Source organism: Macrotis lagotis, chromosome X (assembly GCF_037893015.1).
Source record: "Macrotis lagotis isolate mMagLag1 chromosome X, bilby.v1.9.chrom.fasta, whole genome shotgun sequence".
NCBI classification, from domain to species: domain Eukaryota; kingdom Metazoa; phylum Chordata; class Mammalia; order Peramelemorphia; family Peramelidae; genus Macrotis; species Macrotis lagotis.
In genome coordinates, this window is record NC_133666.1 from 245,216,221 (window position 1) to 245,244,127 (window position 27,907).

The 27,907-nt window shown below is 38.4% G+C and overlaps 2 protein-coding genes across 7 annotated transcripts in view; one reads left to right on the forward strand and one right to left on the reverse strand.

Annotated features, from left to right (window-relative positions):
* Positions 1-8,295, forward strand: part of HMGCR (3-hydroxy-3-methylglutaryl-CoA reductase) — a 28,952-nt gene extending 20,657 nt beyond the window's left edge. For all 5 annotated transcript variants that reach the window (XM_074208416.1, XM_074208418.1, XM_074208417.1 and 2 more), the window contains 8 exons: positions 941-1,099; positions 1,240-1,397; positions 2,161-2,266; positions 4,623-4,793; positions 5,099-5,239; positions 5,347-5,505; positions 5,968-6,122; positions 6,238-8,295. In XM_074208416.1, coding sequence (XP_074064517.1) covers positions 941-1,099; positions 1,240-1,397; positions 2,161-2,266; positions 4,623-4,793; positions 5,099-5,239; positions 5,347-5,505; positions 5,968-6,122; positions 6,238-6,292 — 1,104 coding nt within the window. In that variant the 3' untranslated portion in view covers positions 6,293-8,295. The remainder of the gene's footprint in view (positions 1-940; positions 1,100-1,239; positions 1,398-2,160; positions 2,267-4,622; positions 4,794-5,098; positions 5,240-5,346; positions 5,506-5,967; positions 6,123-6,237) is intronic.
* A 19,441-nt stretch (positions 8,296-27,736) lies between these two features.
* The window catches only part of CERT1 (ceramide transporter 1), a 154,650-nt gene continuing 154,479 nt past the window's right edge, over positions 27,737-27,907 (reverse strand). For both annotated transcript variants that reach the window (XM_074206844.1, XM_074206845.1), the window contains one exon: positions 27,737-27,829. The gene's annotated coding sequence lies outside the window, so the exon portion shown is untranslated. The remainder of the gene's footprint in view (positions 27,830-27,907) is intronic.

Sequence of the window (27,907 nt, forward strand, 5' to 3'; positions counted from 1 at the left end):
GAGGTCCCATCTATAGTAATCCTTTTTTCTCCTTTTGCCTCTTCTTACATGTTTAAATTTAGAGAGCTAGTTTTCATGTAAAATGATTTGGAATTGGACAGTGAAGCATGCATGTGTTGCTAACTTGGAGATTAATGTTCCTTCAGATTTTCCATCTTATCCCCTTAAGAGAGAATTTAAATAGCATGTGACTTGAAAAGTACCTCAATTTATGAGGAGGATTTTTGGTTTATCCGATTACAATGTATTATTTTACTTGACAGATAAAAAGAATACTGAATTTGGAGTCAGGACCTGGTTTAAGGTTTAAATCTTGGGGCAGCTAGGTGGTGCAGTGGATAAAGCACTGCCCTGGAGTCAGGAGTTACCTGGGTTCAATTCTGGTCTCAGACACTTAATAATTACCTAGCTGTGTGGCCTTGGGCAAGCCACTTTACCCTGTTTGCCTTGCAAAAATCTAAAAAAAAGAGGAAAAAAGAAGGTTTAAATCTTGTGCTCTGTCTCATAACACCTGTGAGACCTTAATGCAAGTCTCTTTAATTAATTTATCTGAGTTTTATTTTTCTCATCTATAAAATGGGGGGTTTTGGACTTAACTGGAATTCAAATAGTACCTCCTGTCATTAACTATTTTTTATTGACTTTGAGCAAATCATTGGACTGGACCTCAGTTCTTCATCTGTAATAGGAAGGAGTGTAATCTACCTTCCTGTGAAACTTTTACTCTCCAAATTTATGATCCTGTGATAAGTAAAAATGAAAAAAAAAAGTACAGATCCTTTTTTTTCCTATTTTATATATAGAAAAACAAACTAAAAATGAAATGAATATAAAGAGTTTAGTTGAAAAAAGGTATAAATTAAGAAAATAACAGTAGTATAAGTGAAGGTGAGTAACTACAATCCCTATTAGTATTTCATTGCACCATTTGACCTTTTAGGTGATGGGAGCTTGCTGTGAGAATGTTATTGGATATATGCCTGTCCCAGTTGGAGTAGCAGGGCCCCTCTACCTAGATGGCAAAGAATTCCAGGTCCCAATGGCCACAACTGAAGGCTGTCTTGTGGCCAGTACCAACAGGGGTTGTAGAGCAATTTATGTAAGTAACTTCCTCATTTGCCCCTGACAAGGCAATCCAGGGTAATTTGGGAACAAGCAGAATAATTCTTTTTCCTTATTTATTATGTGAATCTTTAATAGTAATAATGAACTATCTTACTGGCTTATTTCCTGATTTAGCTTGGTGGAGGAGCAAGTAGCTGTGTTCTAGCAGATGGAATGACTCGAGGGCCTGTTGTAAGGTTTCCTAGTGCCTGTGACTCTGCAAAGATGAAGACTTGGCTTGAAAGTCCTGAAGGCTTTAAAATAATAAAGGAAGCATTCGATAGTACCAGCAGGTAAAGGGGAGGGGGAGGAGAGAGAGAGAGAGTATGTAATGGCTGTGAGTGGGTGGTTTTAGGGTTGAAGTATATAATCATTAATTGCCTTCATAGCTGCTTAAGATAATATGATATGTTATTCAGCTTTAGAGATGCCTATGTAAATTCAATAATAGTAATTGAGAGCAGCGGAAAAGACCTCTGAAGGAGACAAACAAGTTTTTTTTTTAATTGCTACATGTTATTTATGAGGATTGTTTAGATCCATTAATTTATTTTGTTCTGAAAGAACCTTGACTTTTAGAATTGAGTCATGTGGGGGCACCTATTCTGTACAAGATTTTATGCTAGGCACTAAAAATAGTTTGAGGTTATAGTAATGATAGCTGATGTGTTTATAGTGCTTTAATATTTTCATAGCATTTCAACATCTTTGCAAGGTGAGTCAAGTATTCCCATTTTGTATATGAGGAAACTGATTTTTTGAGGCCAAAACATAATATGGGCCTTTGAAAGATGAACTGAGGAATTTGGACCTTATTGGATAGGTAAAATTGTGATGATAAGGAATGGTTTAATGGAGAGCAACATGATGAGAGTTGTCAATGAAACACAGTTGAGGCAATCTCTAGTCTGTCACTTGGTTACAGAAGAAGGCCTTGTTAATAATTTGAGTTTCTCTGGGCCTAAGGTTACTGACTTCTTTATAAAATGAAAGTTTGAAGTAGATGAATTCTGAGACCTCTTTCAACTCTAATGTTTTTGGTGATTTCATTTATAGATTTGCACGTCTCCAGAAAGTTCACATTAGTCTGGCTGGTCGCAATGTCTATATCCGTTTTCAATCCAGGACAGGGGATGCCATGGGAATGAACATGATTTCAAAGGTATATTCTGGAATGACCAGTGACTGGTGCATCTGACTTCAATGCTATGTTTCCATTACCTAGTGAAGTGCATTGACTGGCCCCTCTCAGCTCTGCTGGACTTGAATGTTGGTTTCTATCCTTTCCAAACAGTGGAACTCTGCTCAAAGGAAAACTGGACAGGAGATTTGAAGTTAACATTTCATAGTTGCATACCTTAAATTTAGATGCTAATCTCAAATAAGCATATCATCTTAAGAAGGAGCCTTTGGGACAGCTAAGTGGTACAGTGGATAGAGGACTGGCCCTGGAGTTGGTAGGACTGGAGTTCAAATCCAGCCTCAGATGATTAAAAATTACCTAGCTGTGTGACCTTGGGCAAGAGTTCCTTTTTATGACTACAAAGATTCTTTCTCAGGGCTGTGGCACAGTGGATAGAGCACTGACCCTGGAGTCAGGAGTACCTGAGTTCAACTCCTGCCTCAGACACTTAATAATTACCTAGCTGTGTGGCCTTGGGCAAGCCCCATTGCCCTGCAAAAAAACCTAAAAAAAAAGAAAACACAAAAAAAAAGATTCTTTCTCTTCAAGATAACCCTCAAGCACCATCTTGTGCATGAAGTCTCAACAATTAGTGCCCTTTTTTTCCAAGCTATTGAATTTAACCACTTTGTTGTCCCCTCCATTATAACTACTTGCAAATAATTTCATTCCTTGAAGTATATCCTTGTATCCCCAGCTCTTAGCACAATGCTTGGCCTAAAATAAGCTTTTAGTAAATGTTTATTGAGTTAAGTGACTTGGAGGTGTCAGCAGCATTTGTTGCTATTAGCCTATATTATTCCCTTTCAAGAAGACTATATTTGACTAGCATTTTATTTTTCTAACATGTCTTAGCCTATTTAATATTTAGATGGCTACTGGTTGGGCCAGTGATTGATATTTTGGTGGATGCATATTTCATAATGAAGTCAAAGAAAGGAAAAACTGACTAAATCTGTGTAGAACTTTAAAAGTGCCAATGCATGTATTCTTTAAACATCAATTGCAATATAAGGTTTATTTTTCCTATATTCATCAAATATATGCATTAAAATATATTAAACTTGTAGTCCTTGGAATTTACAGTCATGTAGGCAAGGTAAAGAAAAAAACATTTCAAAGTTATTTCAAACTGTACAAACAAATGTGATGAGTCCTTCCAGTAGAGAGCATCAGTGAAGACTCTTTGGGGGAAATAGCCTCTGAGTGACTCCCTAAAAGAAGAGCAAAGATTTCAGTAAATGGAGATGAGTTTTTGGGCAATGAGAGACAATTTGAGAATAGACATGGAGGCAAGAAATGTTAATCCTAGGTTGGGGGGGGGGGGGACAGGATCTTATTACATCTTTTTGGTTACCAAGTAGTAACCCAGGACACAGTCAATAGCTTAGTGTATGCTTAAAAAAAAAAACTTAGTGCCCATTTAGTAGGTTCAAGTCATTTGTGGCATTCATACATACTTGTTAAGTATTTTTTGAGAGCCATAGCTCAAAAAGTATATTCATAGCTACCTACAAAGCTTTTTTACTTGAGTTAGACACATCTGCTCTACTCAGGAAAAAAATAAAAAGATGACCAAGGCATAATAGGTGATGGATGCAAGGTTTATATGCTTAGTTACTGGAATAGTTCCTAAAACAGCATATACAAGTGCATATGCAAATACAAAGTACATTTTATTTATGTACCCATTTGTGCTGTTATAGTTCCTCTAAGGTAGTTTCCTTGTATGGGATAGCAATAAGTTCTAATAATTACACGAATATCCACCATTAAAGTCCTACACCAGTAGCTGTGTGTGATGTCAAAGGCATAAGGCTCAAGCAGCAAAACACAAACTTTGCCATGTCCTCCCAGGCTCCAGCACTAATATGACCTGTTCAAGTAGTAACCTAGTCAGTTCTGAAGGTTCATCCAGAGGAGTTGCAGGATGATGAATTTTAGAGTCACATCATTTCTCAAAGACAGTCTATTAAGTTTTCATAAAAGTGTTGCTCTTCATGAAGTGAATATGGGGGGCCAGGGGGGAAGGACACATCTATACAAATGAACAAATTTCATCAGTGTATTGCAACTCTTTGGGAGACTCAACCAATATAAATTGCAGCCCATCTACAACTTAATAAGTTTCACAGCAAAATGTGAACCCAGGTTTTCCTGACCCAAAGGCTAGCTAGCATTCCATCACCTATCCGTTCTGCCTGTGGAAGGGAGCTCCTTACATCAAATTAAATGATAGACGCTTAAGTATGTAAGTAGAGCTGCCTGACAAGTCATGTGTGAGCTAGGGAAAAGGTGAACATGTGCTTTATTAATGTATATTTTTTCATTATAGGGAACAGAGAAAGCACTTGCAAAACTTCGTGAATTTTTTCCTGAAATTCAAATTCTAGCCGTTAGTGGTAACTACTGTACAGACAAAAAACCTGCTGCTATAAATTGGATAGAAGGAAGAGGGAAATCTGTTGTTTGTGAAGCTGTCATTCCAGCAAAGGTTGTCAAAGAAGTAAGTAATTGAATCAAATTCAAAGGCTATTGTAAGTTGAAGAAAAATTGATGCAATTTGATTTACATGTGGGGGGAATAATAGCAAATAATTTTTTATTTGTGACCTTTATGGCAATGTGACATGTATTAATGATTTCTTTGATGGTGGGAATTCCTTATAGGTAGAATTCTGCCCTCCCTACCTTTTGGGTCAAGGAATGTGCCCTTTTGTCTGATGTCTTCATCTCTTCCACTCCCACCAAAAAAACAGGCAAATAATGAAAGTCCAGAGGGAGGATATAAAAATATTTGTATCTTTTCTAGGTATTAAAAACCACTACAGAAGCTTTGGTTGAAGTTAACATCAGCAAGAATTTGGTGGGCTCAGCCATGGCTGGTAGCATAGGAGGCTATAATGCACATGCAGCCAATATTGTAACTGCCATCTTCATTGCTTGTGGTCAGGTAAATTCTCTGACTTGACTTTCTTTCTGTTGTACTGTTCAGAATCTCAGGAAAGTATGTATTAGATAATCACATTCTTCCTTCGTTCCCTTTTTTTCTTTTAAAAGGATGCAGCGCAGAATGTGGGCAGCTCTAATTGCATCACTCTTATGGAAGCAACTGGTCCCTTAAATGAAGACCTGTATATCAGTTGTACTATGCCATCCATAGAAATAGGAACAGTTGGTGGAGGAACTAACCTGCTGCCACAGCAGGCCTGTTTGCAGGTATAAAAGCATCAAAAGCACATGTATGTGTCATTCTGAGGCAGTTTTCCCTTTATTCTATATCCATGATAGCTAGGTTCTATCACACAGCTCACCTGAACATTTTAATCACATTTTATTTATTTTGATCACTATTTTTCCTCTAAGCCTATCAAGTATGTTTACATACATACCATGCTAATCAGTCTTCTTCCTGAGGTGTTCACCCCTTAACAATTTCTTAAGATAGATTGACAGAACTAGTAAAGAGTAGTTTTAAAAACGTTTGAATATATTGCTGACCACTAAGTGGATTTATATGGTATGATGGCCACATACCTTTCTAGGAAAAATGGTTGGTCATCTCTGCCATTTGCTCTATTGTAGAGGCTGATCTGTGGATACCCATATCCCTTTGTAAGACCTGATTAGTAGCAACTTTTGGTATGGCTCTTAAAGGTAAAATATGTTCTTTGACTCTAGATGCTTGGTGTTCAAGGAGCATGCAAAGACAACCCTGGAGAAAATGCTCGTCAGCTTGCAAAAATAGTGTGTGGTACAGTTCTGGCTGGAGAGTTGTCGCTGATGGCTGCGTTGGCCGCAGGCCATCTTGTTAAAAGCCACATGATCCACAACAGGTGGGACTGCAATATTCAGTGTAAATCATACAGTATTCAGAGTTCAAAATGAATTGAGAATAATCTGTTATATTACTAGTATCTTGTGTCTCATCATTTTTGTCTTTTCTTTTAGATCAAAAGTAAACCTACAAGATCTCCAAGGAATCTGCACCAAAAAGGTAGCTTGAGTGTCACTGAAGTTCTGAACTCAAGCATTCTCATGAGGATGGGATCTAAAGGAGGACTAATGTAGAAAATCTGTGAATTTATAAAAAAAAAAACAAACAAACAACAGTGCAATGTCTTGTTAAGAGAACTAGACATGTTCAGGGAAGCAACTGGCTTCAGTGGTTCAAGATCACTTCTCTAAGAAGAGTTTCTTTTCCAGATCTGACAGCAGTTTAGTGTTCTGCCTACTTGTGTTTTTCTGAAAGAGATCAACTTAGGTATTAATGCATCAAAGTACCAGTTAGTAAATACCAGCTCATGTCTGAAAGAAGGAATAAGATGGAAAAATAATTTCTGATTTTGATGAAATTCATAAATATGCAAATTTCATGGTGATCAATGGGAGATTTTTTTTCCCCCCCTGGGTAGAAAATAGAATTTTTAAGCCTAAAGAAATAGTTCAGTTATAGTTCTCAAAACATCTGGTTTTTGTATTCAGATTATTAAGCTTGAGTCTTTTAAGAAAGAAGAGTAATGGTTTTCATTGTATTCTATTTGGTGCCGACCTAATTCAGTTTTTGACAGCATTTAACTAAAACTCAAGATAGGGGCTCTGCTTTAATTTTTTAAGGAAAAAGCTTTTTGAATTCTTTCCTACCAGATAGCAGAATAATGTGCTGCCCATAGTACATAACCATTCTGTGCCACAAGTACCAAAAATCACTGTGTTTACTCCTTCGGGCTGTTAAGTTCTTTTTTAGAACTTACTCCATTGGCCTGTCTGTCTAAAGCTTTAGCAAACCCAGGAGAAGCTTTGAGCCACTTACTAAAGGAAGATTTAAAATTGCAACAATTCTAACAGATGTTTCTCTTTAAAATGTCAAACCTTTTAAGTATAGGATTTAGATTAGGGTGTTTTCAAACAAGTATAGGACCATGGGCCTCTATTTGTACAACACAGCCTGAGAAACACAAGTTTGTTGGGAAAAGATGTTCTTTCTCTAAGCCAGTTTTCTTTTCAAAAGAAAGTTATTATAATTTATTTAACTAAAAGCAATTCCTCATAGTTTTTTTGTAAACTATTGTATCAAACTGTATATGTTGTAATAATGCCTCTGATGCTAGGAGTTTATTGAAACTGTTAAATAAATACAAATCAAATTGTACATTGAAAAAATTCTAGAGCTTGGGCAACTAAAGTAGTGTTATTTAATGCATCGAGAAAGCCCCAGCCTACTTGTTGTAGCATTTCTAACAAGGGAGAATAAACAGGACTTAACCAGTGAGCCTTCCAGCCAATGAAGGAGCCATAGGGATGAGCACCAGAGGGGAAGTGTCATTTTTTTTTCCTGTAACTAGGAAGTTGATAATTGCAGAACACTTGACACAGGCTTTTTAATGGTCCCACAAAAGCATTTAAGGCTAACTGGGGATGAAGAGAGATACTGTATTTTTTTTTAAACATGAAGTTTTGTATAAATTTAAAAAAGAGCTCCTTATTTTATATTATGTCCATTCTAATGTTTTAAGTGTTGATCTTATAAAGCTGGTGTCTAATGTAGGAGATTGACTGTGATACATTCCAGTGATGCTGCAGTAGCATGTAATACCCAGATGTTCCTTTCTATGATACTGTTATCAAAGACTCACTTTTCCTTTTGTATGTGGTATTTTGAGCTGCTTCATGTTACTGACTATTTTCAGCCAGTGACTTATTTATCTGAACTTTTCATTGGATTGACAGTGAAAGGTTAGTTCAGTGTTCATTTTGGTGAATGTAACTTACCAGCCGTTGTCTTGCAGAAATAACATTTTGTACAATTACTAAGTTGTATACATTTTGGTACAGAATTTTTTTTTCCAGTTTCAGTAAACAATGAAAAATAAGTTAATTCTCATCAAGTGTAAGTAGTGACCTTTATTGATTGGCTCACCCTCAGGGTCAGAAGACCAAATGACATAAAAACATCTAGTACAGTGGCTTAAAGAAAGTAGGTATTCAATAAACCTTTGTTGAATTGAATCGTATTACTGTAGTCAGTCAACAAACATTTATTAAGTGGCAGGTTGTGCTGGGGAATACAAAACACAAGCTAAAAAGACTGTCTTTCCTGTCCTTTCCAAGGCTTGCATTTTTTAATATATTTTTACTTAATTAAATATAGATGTAAAATTTAATATTAATCATTAAAACTTCTGAGTTCCAAATTCTTGCCTTCCCAAATGCCTTGAGAAGGCAAGGTAAGTAATATGATAGGGGTTATACATATAAAATCATGCAAAACATTTCCATATTAGCCATGTTACAAAAAGCCCCACAGCCTTCCTCCAAAACTACCCCAAGAAAGATAAAATTTGGAAAAAGTATGCGTCAATCTATCCTGGAGTCAGTGCTCTCAGAGCTCTCACTAAATTATTCATTATTCATCATGGGTCCTTAATCAGTATCTTGAGTCATAGTTGATCATTCTTACAATATTGCATATTGTGTAGTCTTTCTACTCCTTTCACTCTGTATCAGTTCATATAATTCTTCCAAAATCATCCCCCTTGTCATTCCATTACAGTCATACATCACACAGCTTTATCAACCAATCCCCACTTGATGGGAAATGCTACCCCAAAATTCTGTTAAAGATATTTTTGAACATAAAGGTTCTTTTTATTTGATCGTTTTGGGATATGGACCTAGTAATGGGAAGAATATGCAGATTTATGGCACTTTGAGCATCGTTCCAAATTGCTTTCCAGAATAGTTGAATCAATTTGTAAACCTAACAGCAGTGAAGTAATGTCTCTACTTTTCCACATTCCCCTCCCAGAATTATTTTCCTTTTTTGTCATGTTCTCTAATATAATAGGTGTGAGATAATAGCTGTTTAAATTTGCATTTCTCTAGTTAGTAATGATTTAGGCTTCTTCTGAAAACTGCCTGTCCTTATTCTTTGACCATGCTTCAGTTGAGGAATAGCATATTTTTAGAAATTTGTCTCTGTTCTCTGTATGTTTGAGAAATGAGACTTTGATCAGAAAAACTCAAAGTTTTTTTCCCCCAGTTAACTGTTTTTCATCTAATTTTGGCTCAATTCATTTTGTGTAAAATCTTCATCAAAATTTCCCATTTTACTTTTGTGATGCTCATGTCTTAGTGCCCTTATTAATCTGACAGGTAAAGTGTTCCCATGCAGAGAGTATAGCAAAATATTAATAGCGTATGAAAGGGAAATTCTCTGGCAAAAGGTCTGCAGAGGATGAGATTCAAGTCCTGTCTAAAAGTTCAGAGAGGGCAAAACATTTCACGACATGGGAGATGATATAGTCAGATTTCTCAGAGCCTCATAGCCACTATAACTCCAAATATTGAAAATTATCATTTTAATATGGTTAGTTGGTGGTTCTTTATTCTTGAAGAGGACCAAAATATCATTGTCAGGTTCAAGGTACAATGTATCTGACAGTGGCTGATTAGACATAAAATGACATGCTCAGAAGTGTCTTTACCATAGGTTGGGCACAAATGATCCATATGAACTCTAAATTTGTACATTTTAAGTTTCTTTTGCAATTGGGCCTGTGATCTCATTGATTCTGGACAAATAACCATCCTTCCCTCCCTGCCCAACTCTTACTCTCCCTCTGCGGGAGCCTCACTCATTTTTTCCCAACATCATGAGGGTACTAGTAGAACCAGTGCTCTGGTTGTCCACCTGTGGTCCTCTTTCCACGTAACCAGGCCTTTTACTGATGTCATGCAATTCCCTGATAATGACCTATATTCCTGCCCTCCTGAGGGTCCCATGTTGGTGATAGGTTGTATGTATGTTTTTATACCCATGGATATTCAAATTGCCTACCTCGCATTTGGGCCAGTTAGACTAGTACAACTAAGGTATGTGCCTGGCTGCCTAGTCTTGACTGTCCGTGATTTACTTTGAGAGACTTCTGTTTTATACTTGTCATTTACTTGAAAGCTTTTGAGAGAACATTGAAATGAATTGCATAATTTTTTTTTTATTTAGACCTATGATTTCCTTGGTGTAGCAACTCCTGGAAGAAAAAGACCCCTTTTTCTTTCTGGAACTTCTGATTTTTCCTGAGGCTGGTTTTCTACCTGCTGTAATTCCATGCTACCTGATAAATTACAAAAAGTTATCTTGTGCTTTGTTTTCAAAGATAAATGCCCTCACTTCAAAATGCTATTCATAGTCGACATCAAAAAAATTTCTTTTCAGGAGTCCTGATACAATATATTATTCCTTCTCTGAAAATTTTTTTATAATTTATGGTAAGTTGAATATAAATGAATTGTCACATTTATTAATATAGTCTGTTGCTAATTCTTGTTTAATTTTGTTGTTTAGTTGTGACTGAATCTTCATCCAGTTTGGGGTTTTCTTGACAAAGATACTGCAGTGGTTTGCCATTTCCTTCTCCAGCTCATGTTATATATGAAGAAACAGCAGAGTTAAATGATTTGTTTAGCCTCACACAGCTAGTTTAGTGTCTGAAGCTATATTTGAAGTCATCAAGTCTTCCTAATTCTAGACCCAGTTCTCCACAGTACTACCTAGGAACTCTGACTAGATTAGTTGTATTCTGGTCTGTGCATTTGGTTCTAATTATCTCAAATTTCTCCTCTTATCTCATTCCCAATCCCCTTACATTCACCATTTCTTGAGTCTTATAACAACCCTGACAGCTTCTAGTCTTAGGCATGAGGGAACAGGTGGCAGGTTACATAACTTGCCCAAAGTCATATGAAGATGGGAAGATGACCTGCACTTTATTGTCTGTACACACTGATGGCCTTGTGATTAACTTCTTTATTCAAAAAAAGAGGCCAATATGTACAGTAGCTGAAAAATAACTATTAACCCATAATGGACATAAGCATATAGTTTTGGAGAGGGAGTGGCTTTATGGAGATGGGTCCTGAAGGAGCAACCTGACCCTTGAATTAGTCCTGGGATGAACAAAAGCCTTACAAACCATGTTCAATTAGGAAAATAGAAGTGAGTGATTTTTTTTTCCTCTAAAATATAAATTGGTGTTCTTACTCATTTCTAATAATGAGTCCACTGCTATAGTAGTAGTAGTAGTAGTAGTAGTAGTAGTAGTAGTAGTAGTAGTAGTAGTAGTAGTAGTATCCTTCACTCCAAAGGGGTATCAATTTGAGTTTTGAAATCAATGGGAAGGGGTCAAGAGAACTACATTATTAGCTCAGGATCTTTGGGGTGTATTAACATCCTATCCTATTTAGATATTGTGCCATTAAGATACAAAATAAGATAATCAAATCAACCAGTGAATCATAATAGGTTTGCTATTAAATGTTTTGCAATTTATATCTGTTACCTGAGTATTTGAAGAGAACCTTCCTTAGATCAACTATGGACTCACTTAGGTTTGCATTTTCCCTTTCCTTATTTCTAGCTTCTTTTCCAAGCTTGATATGAAATTCATAAAAGAATGGGAAGTTGTGAAGAAACAGCATTTTAACATCATTCCCCTGGTGAATATCTTACTAGATAATGTTACCTGTCCTAGGATCAGATTAATAGATTGCAAATTGAAGGAAAAAGCTCAGAAAATGAGGCTCAGCCTGGATAGTACAATGAAATAACTTGAGACAATTTTTAAAGTAAGAGATAATTTAAAAAGTCTGATATAGAAAATTAGTTGAAATTAACATCAAAATTAGCAAGACTATGAATGAAATGTGTATATATTCCAGAACTACATGTTTTGTAACATGTTCTGTTACATGTAACAAGTCAATAGGAACCAATAAAGTAATATACCTTGATAAATGACAATTAAAACACTCTTAAAAAAGCAGTAAAACCACTTGTTTAGAAGCCAAGCATATCAGAGGAAAAAGGTGCTCAGAGGTCTGAATAAATTTGCTTGAGCCAGGTTTCTGGCTTTGTTAAAAGAAAACAAAACAAAACCAAAAACTGAGTTTTAATTCTGAGGTTGACTCAATGATCTGTACTTGGATTTATATTTTAGGTTCCATTTAGCCCATGTTTCCTCAAGTATTACATGCCTATAAATCAAGTATTCAGAAATAGGAGAGATTAAATGGTTGGGGAAAGAGTTATAATTAGGAGTAAGGGGGGGAAAAGTGAAAATTATGATATTCAAACTGAGAAAAAACACTTCTTTGGAAATATTGTCCACTGCCACTTGGACCCAAGCAAGAGGTTTATCCTCAAAACAATCATTTTGCCATGGAACAGTGACTTCCCTGCAGAAATGAACTACTGGTTCCTGCCCTCAGAGTTGCTCTTCTATATATTCTAGATCTTCAGACAAGAAGAACAGATAATCCCCCTCAGACCATGGAATTATGTTGTCTCATCATTTGTTTTCTTTCACCTATTCAGAAAAACTGTTGAATTTTTTGGCCACAATTTAATCTGTATCTCAAAAATAATTCTGGGTCCTGGAGTCTATTAAGAAACAGAAACAGAAATAGTAAGGTTTTATCTGGGTAAGTGGCCTGAATTCCAAATAAATGCAGGGTTCCAGCTCTCCTAGAAGGTAATCATAGCTAGCATTTATATAGTAAACTTTGCAAAACACTTTACATATCTGCTATTGTGATTCCTCACAATTATTCTGAGGTAGATGCTTTTTTTTTAGTTGTTTTTTTTTGCAAGACAGTGGGATTAAGTGACTTGCCCAAGGCCACACAGCTAGGTAATTATTATTAAGTGTCTGAGACCGCATTTAAATCCAGGTACTCTTGACTCCAGGGCCAGTGCTCTATCCACTGTGCCACCTAGCTGCCTAGATGCTTTTTTTAAATTTCCATTTTTACAAATGGGAAACTTGGAACTGAGAGAAGTTAAGATTTGCTCAAGGTCATACATTAAGTAAATGTCTGAGGCAGAATTTGAATCCAGGTCCGTCTGAATCAGTCCCTTTATTGATGGTATCACTCAGCTGCCCTCTACTCCCTAGTCCAGAAAGAGGAGCCCTGGGGTTGTACCATCCTCTTAAGTTCAATAGCAAGAACAGGTTAAATTAAGAGCTGAATTATTGATTTGACCTCTTCTGATCACAGAACTCCAGAAGAGTGCTCTGTATATGGCTGGAGTAGCATCAGAGGACTGGCAGTGATTTGACCACAGGAAGTGTCCATGACTCCATTTCTGAGGTGTTGTGTGTGGTATGTAACAAGAGGAGGAAGGAAGTAAATGAGTTTGTTTTGGGAGAGTTCAATCTGCCCAATTAGAAGAGGAACTAGTCCTTTCACTATTCTGCTTCTCCAAATCTCACTAGGAAAGGCAGGAAGTTAGGAGATGAGGGAACACATTTTCACTTTCCTATGCCCTCTCCACAACCACCTCCCACCCCAATCATCCTACCCCCATCCAGAATTAATACTGCACAGCAATATTAAGTAGATTGCACAGCCAAGACTTGGGTCCAAAGGAAAGCAATAGACCCTTAGTTATCTCCAGATCCCTTCCCTGATTAGCTCTCAATTCAAGCCCTTGGTTATAGTATAAATTATTAATCTGGAGAAAGAGACTGAATTCAACATTGAAGAGAAACTTCTGGAACCAAACCTTCCACTGCACCAATGCTTCCAACATTTCAGCTTTCTGGTCTACCCTCAATACTCTGCAGAGCACTATATCTAAAGCCAGATGGATTCTAGAGCCAGTTGCTAAAATTTTCAATGTGAGCTTTTACAACCTCAGGAACTGGAAAAGGACCACAAATTTTGGGAGCTAGCTAAACATTCACCCAGCATGTCTCTCATCAAAGGAAGGTGCTTGAGAATTTTTAATTTAATTCAATTATTAATCTTTGATTTTTTTCCTTCACTTTAATTTCTGAATGTATCTCATCTACTCTATTTGTCAAACTAATCCTTGTATTATTTTAATATATATATATATATATTATGTATAATTTTATTCCTTTCATGTAAGACTTCTAAGAGTGGTATGTTGGAAAGAGAGGACTGGAATTCAAATCCTGCCTCTGATAAATCACTTAATCTCCATGATTCTCAGTTTCCTCATTTGGGAAATGGAGGTTTTAGACTAGATGACCTCTGAGATCTTTCTATATCCATGATCCAGTGAATATTGGAAGAGTTTTCTGAGGGAAAAGTTTTGCATGTGGGTAACTTGTTAATTCAATTTTTGTAGTCTTGTCATTTTTCGAAACTCTTGGGAGATAAATTTTTCAATGAAGTTTAGTACAAATCATACTGGTTGAAGAATGGGTACATGCCATGAACTGTTTTCAAATAAACTGACCCTAGGGGCAACTAAGTGGCACAGTGGATAGAGCACTGGACCTGGAGTCAGGAGAACCTGAGTTCACATCTGGCCTCTGACAATAATTAACCTAGCTGTGTGACCTTGGGCAAGTCACTTAACCCCATTGCCTTGCAACCCCCCCCCCCAAAAAAAAGCCCCAGATAGTGAATTCTATCTGTTCTCCAAGTAAATGACTAGCTTTAAAAGTAAAGAAAACTTTTCAAATAAAAGGTGACTCTCTTACAATGTTATTTCTCTTCCCCTTTTTCTAGGGAACTGATTGTAGTAGGTACTAAATCAATGCCAGTTGATTGACTAATTGGTTCAGTCAGTCTCCTGCTATATGTAAATGAAAAAGGTTATTTTCAACCACTGCCTCATTCTATTTAGCCCATAAATGGCTATAAAGAATAGATAGCACTGTCCTCTTCTCAACTACAAAGGACCATTCTCACCAGAAGTGTTCCAGCCAATCATCTCCAATTTCATCATCTCTCCCCAGTTTGTGCTTAACTCTTTGCAGTCCAGCCACACAGGCAAAGTTGGTATTTGCATTTCCTTTTTCTCTGCAGTATAGGCTTTGACTTTGGTTATACTAGAGACTTTTGCTTCCCAAAGAGGGAAGTCCTAGGGGAAAGAGATTAATGACTGTTTTCTTCTTCCTCCTATGACTAACCTACCCATAAGGGTTCTGGAGCCACTTCTTTGTCTTATTCTGGGAGGCACTGTGCCTACTTTTCCTGTCCTTCTCTGACAGCTTCCCTTCCTACCTTCTGCTTGCCTAATCTTAAAAAAAAGTTTTTATTGATATTTTTTGCATTTGCAATTGATTAGATTTCCCTTTATATCTCCCCCCAAAGACCTATTATTTATAGCAAATTTGAAAAAAAGGAAAAAAAATCCAGCAATCAATATACCCCCCCAAAAGCCTAATGACAATATCTCATTATTCCTATGCATACCTCTGCCAATATATCACATCTTTCAGGTCAGCTTTGTTCTCTGTAACTTACAACAAACTAAAGTCTTGTTAAAAGGGAAAAAATTTAAAAATTTAATTCAATAAACATGTACCATATGTATAAATTGCACCCTTTTTTGAAAAACTGGAGGTCTAAGAACTGGGAGTATCTTATACAGTTGTATATTTTTTCACATGCATTTCCCACTTTTTCATGCTTGTTGTCTTTGCACACATTGTTTTGCATTTGTTACCAGTATATTAGATTATGTTTTGCCATATCCTGGTCAGAAATGGCTCAGAAAAGATTTTTGTCCAGTGCTGAATTCAAGTTCCAAGGGATCCAGTTTGCAAAAGTGAATGGAAATTGTGCTACTGAGCATCATTTTGGTCCTCCTCCAATTAAGAAAACAAAGAGAGACTGGCTATGGGAAGAAGAAACCTTCCTGAAAATGCCCATCAGAGGAAGGCCATGAGAGGCAAGTCAGCCAAATGGTCTGAGTTAGAGATGGATTGAAGAGCAAAGGGCCATTGGGATTCTGATGTGCACAAAGATGCCTCAGCTGAAGGCCAGAAGAATTGCTAGTGGAGAAGAAGTGACTGATTTCAAAGGATACAATTGGTGCTTCCAGTCCATTAAATGGAACGGACTAAGCCTGAGTTCAAATGTGACCTCAGACATTTAATGATTACCTGTGTGGCCTTGGGCAAGACACTTAACCCCATTGCCTTGCAAAAAAACCTCCCAAAACTAACCCCCCCCCCCAAGTTTCTGGCCCCCAAATTAAGGTGCATCTTATATATGGAGAAATATGGTAAGGGCCAAGTGAACCATAGCAGTGGATCGCTTATGGGGTGTAGGGTTGTAAAGTCCTGAGTTCAAACGCAGCCTCAGACTCTTACTGGCTGTGTGACTCGGGGAGGTCACTTAACCCTGCTCACCTCAGTTCCCTCCATCTGAAGAATGAAGGGAGATGGCAAACCACTGCAGGATCTCTGCCCCGCGGGGATCATGAGGAAAAGGACAACTGAGCTGGTTTGAGTGAGCTGGTATGAGTGAGCTGGTGTGAGCTGGTGTGAGTGAGCTTGTGTGTGAGCTGGTGTGAGCTGGTGTGAGTGAGCTGGTATGTGAGCTGGTGTGAGAGCTGGTGTGGGAGCTGGTGTGAGTGAGCTGGTGTGAGTGAGCTGGTGGGAGCTGGTGTGAGTGAGCTGGTGTGTGAGCTGGTGTGAGTGAGCTGGTGTGAGTGAGCTGGTGTGAACTGGTGTGTGAGCTGGTGTGTGAGCTGGTATGAGTGAGCTGGTGTGAGTGAGCTGGTGTGAGTGAGCTGGTGTGAGCTGGTGTGAACTGGTGTGTGAGCTGGTGTGTGAGCTGGTGTGAGTGAGCTGGTGTGAGTGAGCTGATGTGAGAGCTGGTGTGTGAGCTGGTGTGAGTGAGCTGGTGTGAGTGAGCTGGTGTGAACTGGTGTGTGAACTGGTGTGTGAGCTGGTGTGAGTGAGCTGGTGTGTGAGCTGGTATGAGTGAGCTGGTGTGAGTGAGCTGGTGTGAGTGAGCTGGTGTGAGCTGGTGTGAGTGAGCTGGTGTGAACTGGTGTGTGAGCTGGTGTGAGTGAGCTGGTGTGTGAGCTGGTGTGAGTGAGCTGATGTGAGAGCTGGTGTGTGAGCTGGTGTGAGCTGGTTTGAGTGAGCTGGTGTGAGCTGGTGTGAGTGAGCTGGTGTGAGAGCTGGTGTGTGAGCTGGTGTGAGTGAGCTGGTGTGAACTGGTGTGTGAGCTGGTGTGAGTGAGCTGGTGTGTGAGCTGGTGTGAGAGCTGGTGTGAGTGAGCTGGTGGGAGCTGGTGTGAGTGAGCTGGTGTGAGTGAGCTGGTGGGAGCTGGTGTGAGTGAGCTGGTGTGTGAGCTGGTGTGAGTGAGCTGGTGTGAGTGAGCTGGTGTGAGTGAGCTGGTGTGTGAGCTGGTATGAGTGAGCTGGTGTGAGTGAGCTGGTGTGAGCTGGTGTGCAGAACACGGTGGGTGGGAAACACAGAGAGGGACGTCCACAACCACTGCCCTCGGGGGTGCAGAACTTAGCTCTTGGGAGAATGTTAGAGAAAGGGAAGAGGCAGGACGGCGCCAGGTGCTGGAGGCCTTGAAGCCCGGACTGTGCTCAGTGGAAAATGTAAGTAAAGTTTCTTTTTTAAAGATTTCATTCATTTTGAGTTTTACACTTTCCTCCCTAATCTTGCTTCCCCCCCCCCCCAGAAAACAATGTCAGTCTTTACATTGTTTCCATGGTATACATTGATCCAAATTGAGTGTGATGGGAGAGAAATCATATCCTTGAGGAAGAAACAAAGTATACGAGATAGCAAGATCAGACAATAAGATAGCAGTTTTTTTCCTAAATTAAAGGGAATAGTACTTGAACTTTGTTCAACTCGTTTTTTTTAAATTTAAGGCATGGGGTTAAGTGGCTTGCCCAAGGCCGCCCAGCTAGGTCATTAAGTGTCTGCGGCCGGATTTGAACCCAGGTCCTCCTGCCTCCGGGGCCAGGCTCTATCCCCGGCGCCACCCAGCCGCCCCTTAACATTTAATTTTGAAAATGGCGCCTTCCCCAGCCCCGCCCCGCTGCACCCCGCCAGGGGCACCGGGCGCGAATGTCCGCCCATCCGTCCGCCCTGCGCCGCTCCCCCTTTTCGTTCTGCGGCCCGGGCCGGGCCACCGGGTCACACGGGTCACACGGGCCGCAGGGGTCACCGGGACCGCCGGGTCGCACGGGTCACACGGGCCGCAGGGGTCACCGGGACCGCCGGGTCAGACGGGTCACACGGGCCGCAGGGGTCACCGGGACCGCCGGGTCGCACGGGTCACACGGGCCGCAGGGGTCACCGGGACTGCCGGGTCAGACGGGTCACACGGGCCGCAGGGGTCACCGGAACTGCCGGGTCACACGGGTCACCGGGGCCGCTCGGGGCGGTCAGGCTGGGCTGGGGGGGCGCGGGGGGGGGGGGAGCCGCCCTCACGTGACGCACGCCTTTCCGGCGCCGCCTCCGCGTCGGGCGGACGGGGCGGGGACGCGCCTTCTGCCCGCGGCCCGGGCCGCGCGCTCCCCGGGCCGCGCGCTCCCGTGCCCGGCCAATCCCCGTCTGAGGCCGCGCGGCCCGGGCTCGCGCCGACCCACTGGGGCCCCCCGCGGCCGGAGGCGGCGAGGCAAGGCGCCGGAAGTGAGCAGGGAGCGCGGCCCATCGATATGGCGCCAACATAGGGCGGGAGAGCCGGCCGCGGCCTGGCACCGCGCGGGGGCGGGGCAGAACCCGCGTCGGGAGAGCCGGAGGCCTTATGGCGCCCGTCACAAAGACGGCAAAGTCATACCTTTGTAGCCACAGGCAGAAAGGGCCGCTGGCACACGGGGCATTGCCTCGTCTTCTTGCAAGGCCGTGGGGTTAAGGGGCTTGTGGAAGGCCGCAGCTGGTAAGGGTCTGAGGCAGGATTTGAACCCAGCTCCTCCGGACTCCAGGACCCATGCTCTCTCTATTCACTGCGCCATCTAGCTGCCCTGAGAAATCTTATAAGTTTTGCACTGACAAAATCAATGCAGCCAAAACTAGAAAAAATCAGAGCCGAGGGGAAACCTTAATAAAGGTCCCTTCCTTAATACAGGTCTCAGTCCTCAAATATGTAAAGAATGGAGTCAAGTTTATAGAAATAAGTCAATCCATTCCCCAATTGATAAGTTGTCAAAGGACACAAACAGGAAGTTTTCAAAAGAAGAAATCATATTGTCAAGAATCACACAAAAAAATGCTCTAAATCACTAATAATTAGAGAAATACACATGAATACACATTAAAACAACTCTCGAGCACCACGTCACAGCCATAATATTAGCTAAGATGACAGAAAAGGAAAATGACAAGTGCTTCAAAGAATGTGGAAAGATTGGTACCTTAATGCATTGCTGGGAACCGTTGTGAGTGAACTGGTTCAACTATTCTGGAGAAGAAGAAACTGTACTCAAAGGTCAGAAAGCATAAACACAAAAGCCACGGTCCCTTGAAGAAAGGAGCAAAAAGGACCGAGAGGAATGTACAGATTCTGTATGTGAACTCATTTATTGAACTCCTCAGTCAATTAAAAGACTTTATCACCCCAGTACCAGCCCCCTAGTAACACATGACACAGTGGTCAACCCTCCATGTGTTGGACTGAGATTAGAAAATGTTGTGCATACTCTATAAAACCCATCAAGAAGGCAACATCTAAATCTTAATATAATCCAAGGACTGGGTCTGCATTGATCATTCTTCATAATATGATTTCTTTCTGTTATAAAAAAAATAAACATGCAAGTTATTACAATACACAATAAAATGTAATTGTGTGTATTACAGAGTAGCAAAATAAAGTGCTTTTTAAAGTATGAGAGGAATCTGGAAAGACTTCATGAAAAAGGTGATATCCTAAGTCATGCTTTAAAAGATATTTAAAACGTCAGTGGGTATACAGGGAAGGAGAGGACATTTTGGGTGTAGGGATTATTGGATATTGGATATGATATGCCAAATACTTTGCTAGGTATTTTTTTTTTTACTTTACTAGGTATTGAAGAAACAAATACCAAGAAAATAATCCCTACTCTCAAGGAGCTTATATTCTAATGGGGGAGACCAATACAATTATAAATTTATAAAGCATAAACAAAAAATTAAAGTAGTCAAATAAGTGGGGGAGATTAAGAGGCAATAGATATCAAAGAGTATGTCCATACTTCTTTCTGGCCATGTGAGTCAAGAAGTGTGGGAGGAATTGCCTCCAATCAATCGACATTTATAGTCTGCTTTGTGCCAATTCTAAACTAAGCACTAAGAGATACAAAGAGATATAGAGGAAATGATGTTGTCAGGGACAACCATTTTTCAAGTGGGAATAAGACAAAGGAGTCAAGTAAATTGGGGTCTGTAGAACCTGGGGAGAAGCTGATGATCCAAATGGGTATGAGGATTCCTGAGGAAGTAGTATGGACATGCTATATGACTAGAAAGCTACGACTGGGTCCCAATAATCCCCACCATGGCTCCCCTAATTAGTACAGTAAGTACTGTAAAGCATTTATTTCCTTAACTAATTTAAAGTTTTGTTAAAGAAATCTCAACAAACTAGCTGGTAACACAGGCTATAAATAGTCCATGACTGACATAAAAAAGGAAAGGTCTTAATACAGAAGAACCACTTAGGAGTAGAGTCAAAAAGGAAGACTTCACAGAGGGACTAAGCTGGACACTGAAATATAGGTAGATTTTAGATCAGCCACAGAAAGGTAGGAATGTACAAAGGCCATGTCAGTGAATTACCTCATTTTGGTAGGGGGAAAAAAAGGAAAAAATAATGGGAGAGAGGACTAAAAGGTAATTTGGTACTAGTCTGTGGAAAGCTAGACATGTCAAACATTTTCTTCATAACCCTAGGGTAAATAGTACAAAGAATATTTCCATTTTGCAGATCAAGAAACAGAAGTTTTGAAACTCAAATGAGTTTTTCCTAAATAATTTTCACATTTTACAGGTTTATCAATAACTATTCCTGAGTTCTGTTGCTTCTGATTTTCCTATCTAGTCTGTTCCATTGATATTTCTCTTTATTTCTTTTTTTAGGTTTTTGCAAGGCAATGGGGTTAAGTGGCTTGCCCAAGGCCACACAGCTAGGTAATAAGTGTCTGAGGTAAGATTTGAACCCAGGTATTCCTGCCTCCAGGGGCGGTACTTTATCCACTGCGCCACCTAGCCACCCCTATTTCTAATCTTTTTAACAATACTAGCTGGGGATTTCTGATTTATAGTTTGAGATCTGGCAATACAATTCCCCTTTATCCCAATTTTCCCCTCCTCCCTGCCCCATTATTTTTCTTTGATAATCTATGCAGTTATTAGTTTATCAAGTTCCATAAATACTCCCTTGGTAAGTTGATTGGTATGTCATTAAAAGTATAAACTTACTTTTCCTTTAATCATGGCCCAGTGAGCATTGAATTATTCCCCTCTATATATTTGTCATTTTAATTTCTTAATGGAACTTTTCTTTTGTGTTTAGAAGATGGATCTCCACATACATTAATGCATTTTGTAGTTATTTGGAGGGGAAATTCTCTATTATTGCTTGTTGGATTTTGTTATACAGAAATGTGATGGATTTTTGAGGTTTGTTTTTATAGCTTGCAACTTTACTGGAGCTATTGTCTCAGTATCTTTGCTGATTCCCTAGAATTTTTCAGGTATGCCATTCATCAGCACCAAGTAGGTATAGTTTTATCTCGTTTTAACCAATGCATGGTTATGCCTTTTCTTTTTCTTGATGGTTGCTAGCCCTTCTGGAACTATATAAAATAGTAGGGAGAATAGATATCCTTGCTTTATTCTCATTGGAAAATAGCCTTAGTATATCTCCATTGCACATGATACATGCTTAGTTTTAGATGCTTTTTATGTTAAAAAAAGATTCCTTTGAACATGTACTTTGTAGGGTTTTTAGAAAAAATGAGTGTTCGACCTTGCTAAAGACTTTCTGAATTCGTTATTTTCCTAATATTAAACCATCTTTACATTCCCTAGTACAAATGCCTTGATCATGATTTCTTGGCTAAATTATTAGAATCTAAAAGGACTTTAAAATTTTTGAATTTTAGCTGCTCACATTGGTTGTTCATTACTCATTATGATAGTTTTCTTGTTTATTCTTTGACTGTTTTGTCAGAGAGCATGATTGCAACTGCTACTTTTTTGGATTAACTTTCTTAGTAAATTTTTTCATCTTTTGTACATACCTTTGTTTTTTAAACATGTCTCTTGTAACAGAGTATTGTTTTTTTTTTCCTTCTTCAATCGGTTACTTTTCATTATATTGGATTGGCTTAACCTACTCACATTTAAGGTTGAGTTATGTGCCTTTTTAAGAAGGCATTATTTCCTGTCTCCACCTACCCCCTTCTGTTATAAATACTGCTGTCTCATCAGTTACTTAAGCACAAGCCTTTTTAAGGTAGCCCTATTCCCATTAGAATTTTGAAGTTCTTTTTCCTTCACCCCTTGTCCCTCCCTCCCATATTAATCTATTCCCTTTGGATTTTTGCCTGTTTCCTTTTCCTGTCCTTCCTTTAGTCTCTCCTCCCCTTTACTAACAGGGTCCACAGGGGTCACTTTTCCTTTATTACTAACCTTCAAATTGAAAGGCACTTTCTCCTTCTCCATGCTCTCCTTTTTCCATGCATTCTCCCATTTTTTATATTTCACATAAAAAATGATTCAGGTTCTATCTATACTACCTATACTTAAGGTTGTCTCTCCACCTGACCACTGTCCTCACTGTCCCCTTTTGTACATTAGTCTCTTCCTGGTCTGTTGACACTGTTGCTTTTTCTGTCATTGGCTGCTGAATTTGATCATCACTCCTTCATTTATCTTGTATGTTTGAGAAGCAAATAATTTATTCAGTTTTTTTTATTCCCACACTCAAGAATGTTTCAAGTGCTTCTTTATTATTTAAAGTCCATCTTTTTTCATTTATGGTTGTACTCAACTTTGCATTTTAAGTAGCCCAGGAGCATTCTGAGCCTTAGTGCTCTTAATAATACATTATACCATTTCCTCTTGCATTTTTTGGAGGTTTTTCAAACTACAATAGTATTGAAGCATTTCTGCAGGGGTTTTTTTTTTGTTTGTTTTTGCAAGGCAAATGGAGTTAAGTGGCTTGCCCAAGGCCACACAGCTAGGTAATTATTAAGTGTCTGAGACCGGATTTGAACCCAGGTACTCCTGACTCCAGGGTGGGCACTTTATCCACTGAGCCACTTAGCCGCCCCATTTCTGCAGTTTAAAAAAAACTATTATAAATGCCAGTTGGGACTATTATTTCATTTCAAGTTATATGTATTCATGTTCTTTGGGTTAATAAAATGTTAGGAAGCATAAAAAGCAATAACTGAATTTGTGGAAGCATTATTCCCAGTAAGAGCTTGGATAACAAGGTAATCTTTAGATATCTGCTAATTATATAGGAATATCATTATTAAGGGTTGCTATGGCTCCTTCAAGTTCTAGAATTTTGATTCAATGAAATAGGACAGTGAACATGGGCCAACATAATCAGAAAGTGTTTAACTCTAAGCAGGTTTGTTCTAGGTGTAGAAAATTATGAGATTCTCAAAAAGTTTGTGTCTGAAGATAGAAGATACAAATATCCTAACAAAATGGTCTTGCCACAATCTTTAAATTTAAATAAAGACACATTTTCAAACTAGAAGGAAACAATTCACTGAGTTTATATCAAGTGTCAAACACCAGGCCACACAATGCCAAGTGGGACCTAGATCAGATTAAAATGTAATTTGGAAATAGCTGACAAAATAAATACAAATAGAATAAAACAAATAATATATTTAAAATCTGAGTCAACATGTAACCCTTGCAGAACTGACATATACAGATCAGTGGCCCCCAATTCAACCTGAATTTGACACATCTGACTACATTTCCCCCAAAGCTAAATTAATGATTACAGAACTTTCAAAAAGTTATATATATATATATATATATATATATATATATATTTAAATGCAGTTATCCAAGCTCAAACATTCTTCTATAAAAGTTAATATTTCTGGGGGCAGCTAGGTGGTACAGTGGATAGAGCACCGGCCCTGAAGTCAGGAGTACCTGAGTTCAAATCTGGCCTCAGACACTTAATAATTACCTAGCTGTGTGGCCTTGGGCAAGTCACTTAACCCCATTGCCTTGCAAGAACCTAAAAAAAAAAAGTTAATATTTCTGTGGTAAATAAACCTGTATTAAAGAACCTTGTGAGAGAAACAGTTTATATAAGAATTCATTTTTACAATGCAATAGTGGTACAAACTAGATGTATGAATATTCTTTCCCTAACATTGCTCTTTATAAAAATTACAAAACTGGTCTTTTTTCTAGCATAGAATCTTCAAAAAAAAAATCCACAGGGGACATTTTACTAATTTCTAGAGCACCTGAATGTGCTTGAAAAGTTCTCTATATTTATCAGTGAGCTCTAGGGAAAAAAGAATGGTTGCAATTTTCTACTGGTTTCTCATCATAACCACCTTGGAAGAAAATTGTCTGAATTAGAAAAACAAAACAAAAATCAGACAAGGAAACACATTTGTCCATAATATTTTAATACTTTTTCCACTTTTAAATACTGGTTTTAATTTTTGATTGTAACAAGGAAGATCCAATTTTTCTTTTAACATCAGGATTATAAAGCTATCATAGAACAGTTATACTCTACACACTCTCAAGGTACTTGAAAATGATTTATGTTTTTGAGTTTGTAGATGAACAATGACAATAATCCTAATACATCTTGATCTGTACAACTGTGACAAAATATTGGTGAAAGATTTTTAACTGGACAAATTGATTAGCTTAAAGAGAACCCATATAGTTTCACGGAAGAACCAGCTCAACCCAATGAAATAAAAGTTGACAAAACTACATTTTCCTCAGTGAAATTTTCCTCAAAAAAAACCTGACACTAATAATGTAGGTATAAAAATTAGTTGATGGGAACTGACAAAAATGGGAAAAGCCACTCCTCCTTTTCAGTACTTTGACACATACATACACACACACAAACCCACAGAGACAGAACTACTCAGTCTGGCTGTCCCTGTCATCAATCCCAAACAAAGTCCTGCATAGTCACCTATCCTCTTAAAATCCAGAGGTCCCAGTCTCAGGTGAACTGTGGCACCCTCCTCTTTTGTACACTGCTGTGTTGCACAGGTACAAAACCTCTTAATTCACCAATATTTTGCACCTTTTGGTATCCTGCAGTATCTTTACCACTGATCAAAGTGGTGTTAGAAGAGATATGAATGGAGGGGAGAGTAGGAGGATACAAATTTAAAAATTAATATCTTAGGCATGAGGAAGTACAAATGATCTGGGGAAGAGAGCATCACTAATACTCAATATGTGGGAATTAGCCTTATGAAAATAGTTCTACAGGTTCTGAATATTTACTAAAAAGGTCAGCACCTTTTCTGAATTTTGAACACTTTCCACATTCTCCATTAAGTTTCACCTAACTCTGATTGGGTAGGGTTAGCACTAGTAAAATACTAGTGCATTCATTGAAAAGTTATTTAACAAATAGCATCTTTAGTGTAATCATTTTATTTACAGAATTGCAAAAGTACATCACATTTAGTGCAAATGCAACTGATATTAAGATTTATATACTGCTTTTGTAAACTTTCCATATCTTTGTAAAATAAAGCTATCCAATTAAATTATTAAACAGTTATTTGACTGTGTTCATGATAGTTATCAGAAATGGAATATTTATAACTGGGCATAAAGAATTTTTTCCAACTTCCCATCAGTGACTATGGTGAATGAAACTTTTTTCCTCCCTCCCCCAACCTGATTGTAAAAGAAGATAGATATTTGAGGTATAAATTTTCTCTTTGTAACATCACTATATAAAATATTCACTGGTGATGTAAACAGGTATTATCATTTTTGTCTCATTTGCCTTACTAGTATTACCACCATATAGGCACTTTTCCACATATTCAAATTGTGAACAGCATGTTTCTGTAATAAGGCATATTCCATGCAAATAATTTTGAGAAAGGCAAATTAAAAAATAGAAAAATTTTATGGAGCATGAAATCTGCGTGCATGTAATGTAAGCACGTGTTTATATAAGCATTTTCTCTCTTTGTACAGAATAATAAATACTATTATATCTGATGCAAGTAATTCACTTCCAGGATTATGGAGATTTAAGTGATCAGCCTCATCCCGTCATTAAATCATCTTGCATTTAACATCAAGAATCCATTATCAGGTATGAAATATATACAGGACATGTTTCATACTACATGACTTTACAAAAAAGTATCAGACTTCTATTTCTACTGAGATGCATAAGTCAGCAAACACCCAAGAAATGCCTCTGCATTCTCTCAAAGACAATCACTGAAGATTCTGAAGTTGGCAGCTATTTCTACTTCTTTAAGTACCATTGTTCTGCCTCAACTCCAGGTATTAAAGTTGTTTACAGTCATCTAAAAAAGTTATTTTACATTTAAATGTTCACAGCAACTAAGGAAAACTCTGTAATTAAAACTGAGCAGAATCCTTTACTGTTCAATGAAGGTTCTGACCAAGAGGCAATAATAACTCACATTTTCTATGCAAACTTCACAACACAGTTTTGAGACCAGAATTGGAAGGACCAATAAACATGCCTGTTTTTAAGTACTGGGAATGTTGTCAAATGTCAAACTTGTAAAGTCTGATCTACTTTAATAAGTATTACAGTGCATCCTTTTGCAATTTCAGGAAAACATGAGCTCAATAACCCTAATCATCTTTTGCCAGAAAACAGTTCTATCTGTACTCAATGAGGGAGAACAGATACTTTTGCTGTTTTCAGGCAGGCAGTCTCTTTATAGGTCATAATAGAACCATTCTAGAAATTGCCAAATTGTGTTCACAAAAAGAAATCAACAACAAAACAAAACAAAACAAAAACAAACCAAACCAACAAAAAACAACTATAGCACATAGTACACAACTGAAAATACAATAGAAATATAAAGATATCTGAGAAAAATAAAGCTTTTCATACTTCCTCCATCAGAACCAAAGTTCATCATGAGAGTAAGAAAATAGAAAAGGCCAAGTCATTGGTTATTGACAGCCCTCAGTTAGACATTTTACATGACAAGATGATTCAGTATAGAAATCAGCAGCAATGGACTCTCTGATTATACAAAGCAAAATCAAAAAAAAAACCTGCTACCTAGAATTGACTGCAGGCCTGAAAAAAAAGAACCATTATTTTTTATGTTTGGTGCACAGAAAGCACATATGTCCTTACTTTATGTGTTTGCATTATGTGCTTTAAAATTTGCACACAAAACCCCAACACATGTGTGAGGCTCTGAAGCAGGGCCATAGTAAAATTATAAGCTTTGCAAAAATTTCCCCAAATTAAAGCATTAATCCCCAGTTTGTGATTCAAAGTCCCCACCCCCTGCCCCAAGCAAGCAAATAAAAATATAGCCATATACATGTATTATTACATGTATTTATAGTTATACAGTAAGCAAGGAGAGCTAGCAAGAGAGAGCTAGTGTCAGATGTTCAGCATCACTATATTGCAGGGTTTCTTCATTTCAGTGCATGAAGCCAAGGTCGTGGGCCACAGAAAGGGCTGTAGATCCTACGTTCCAGCTTAGAGCATTCACTTTGGTTAAATTCCTCCAACATGGAATGTTCACACAGCCTTGCTTTAGTCACTGCAAAATGCATGAGAAGTTTAAATGTGAGCAACATATTAATAATACGCAACATATTTATAGGAAGTCTTCAGAAGA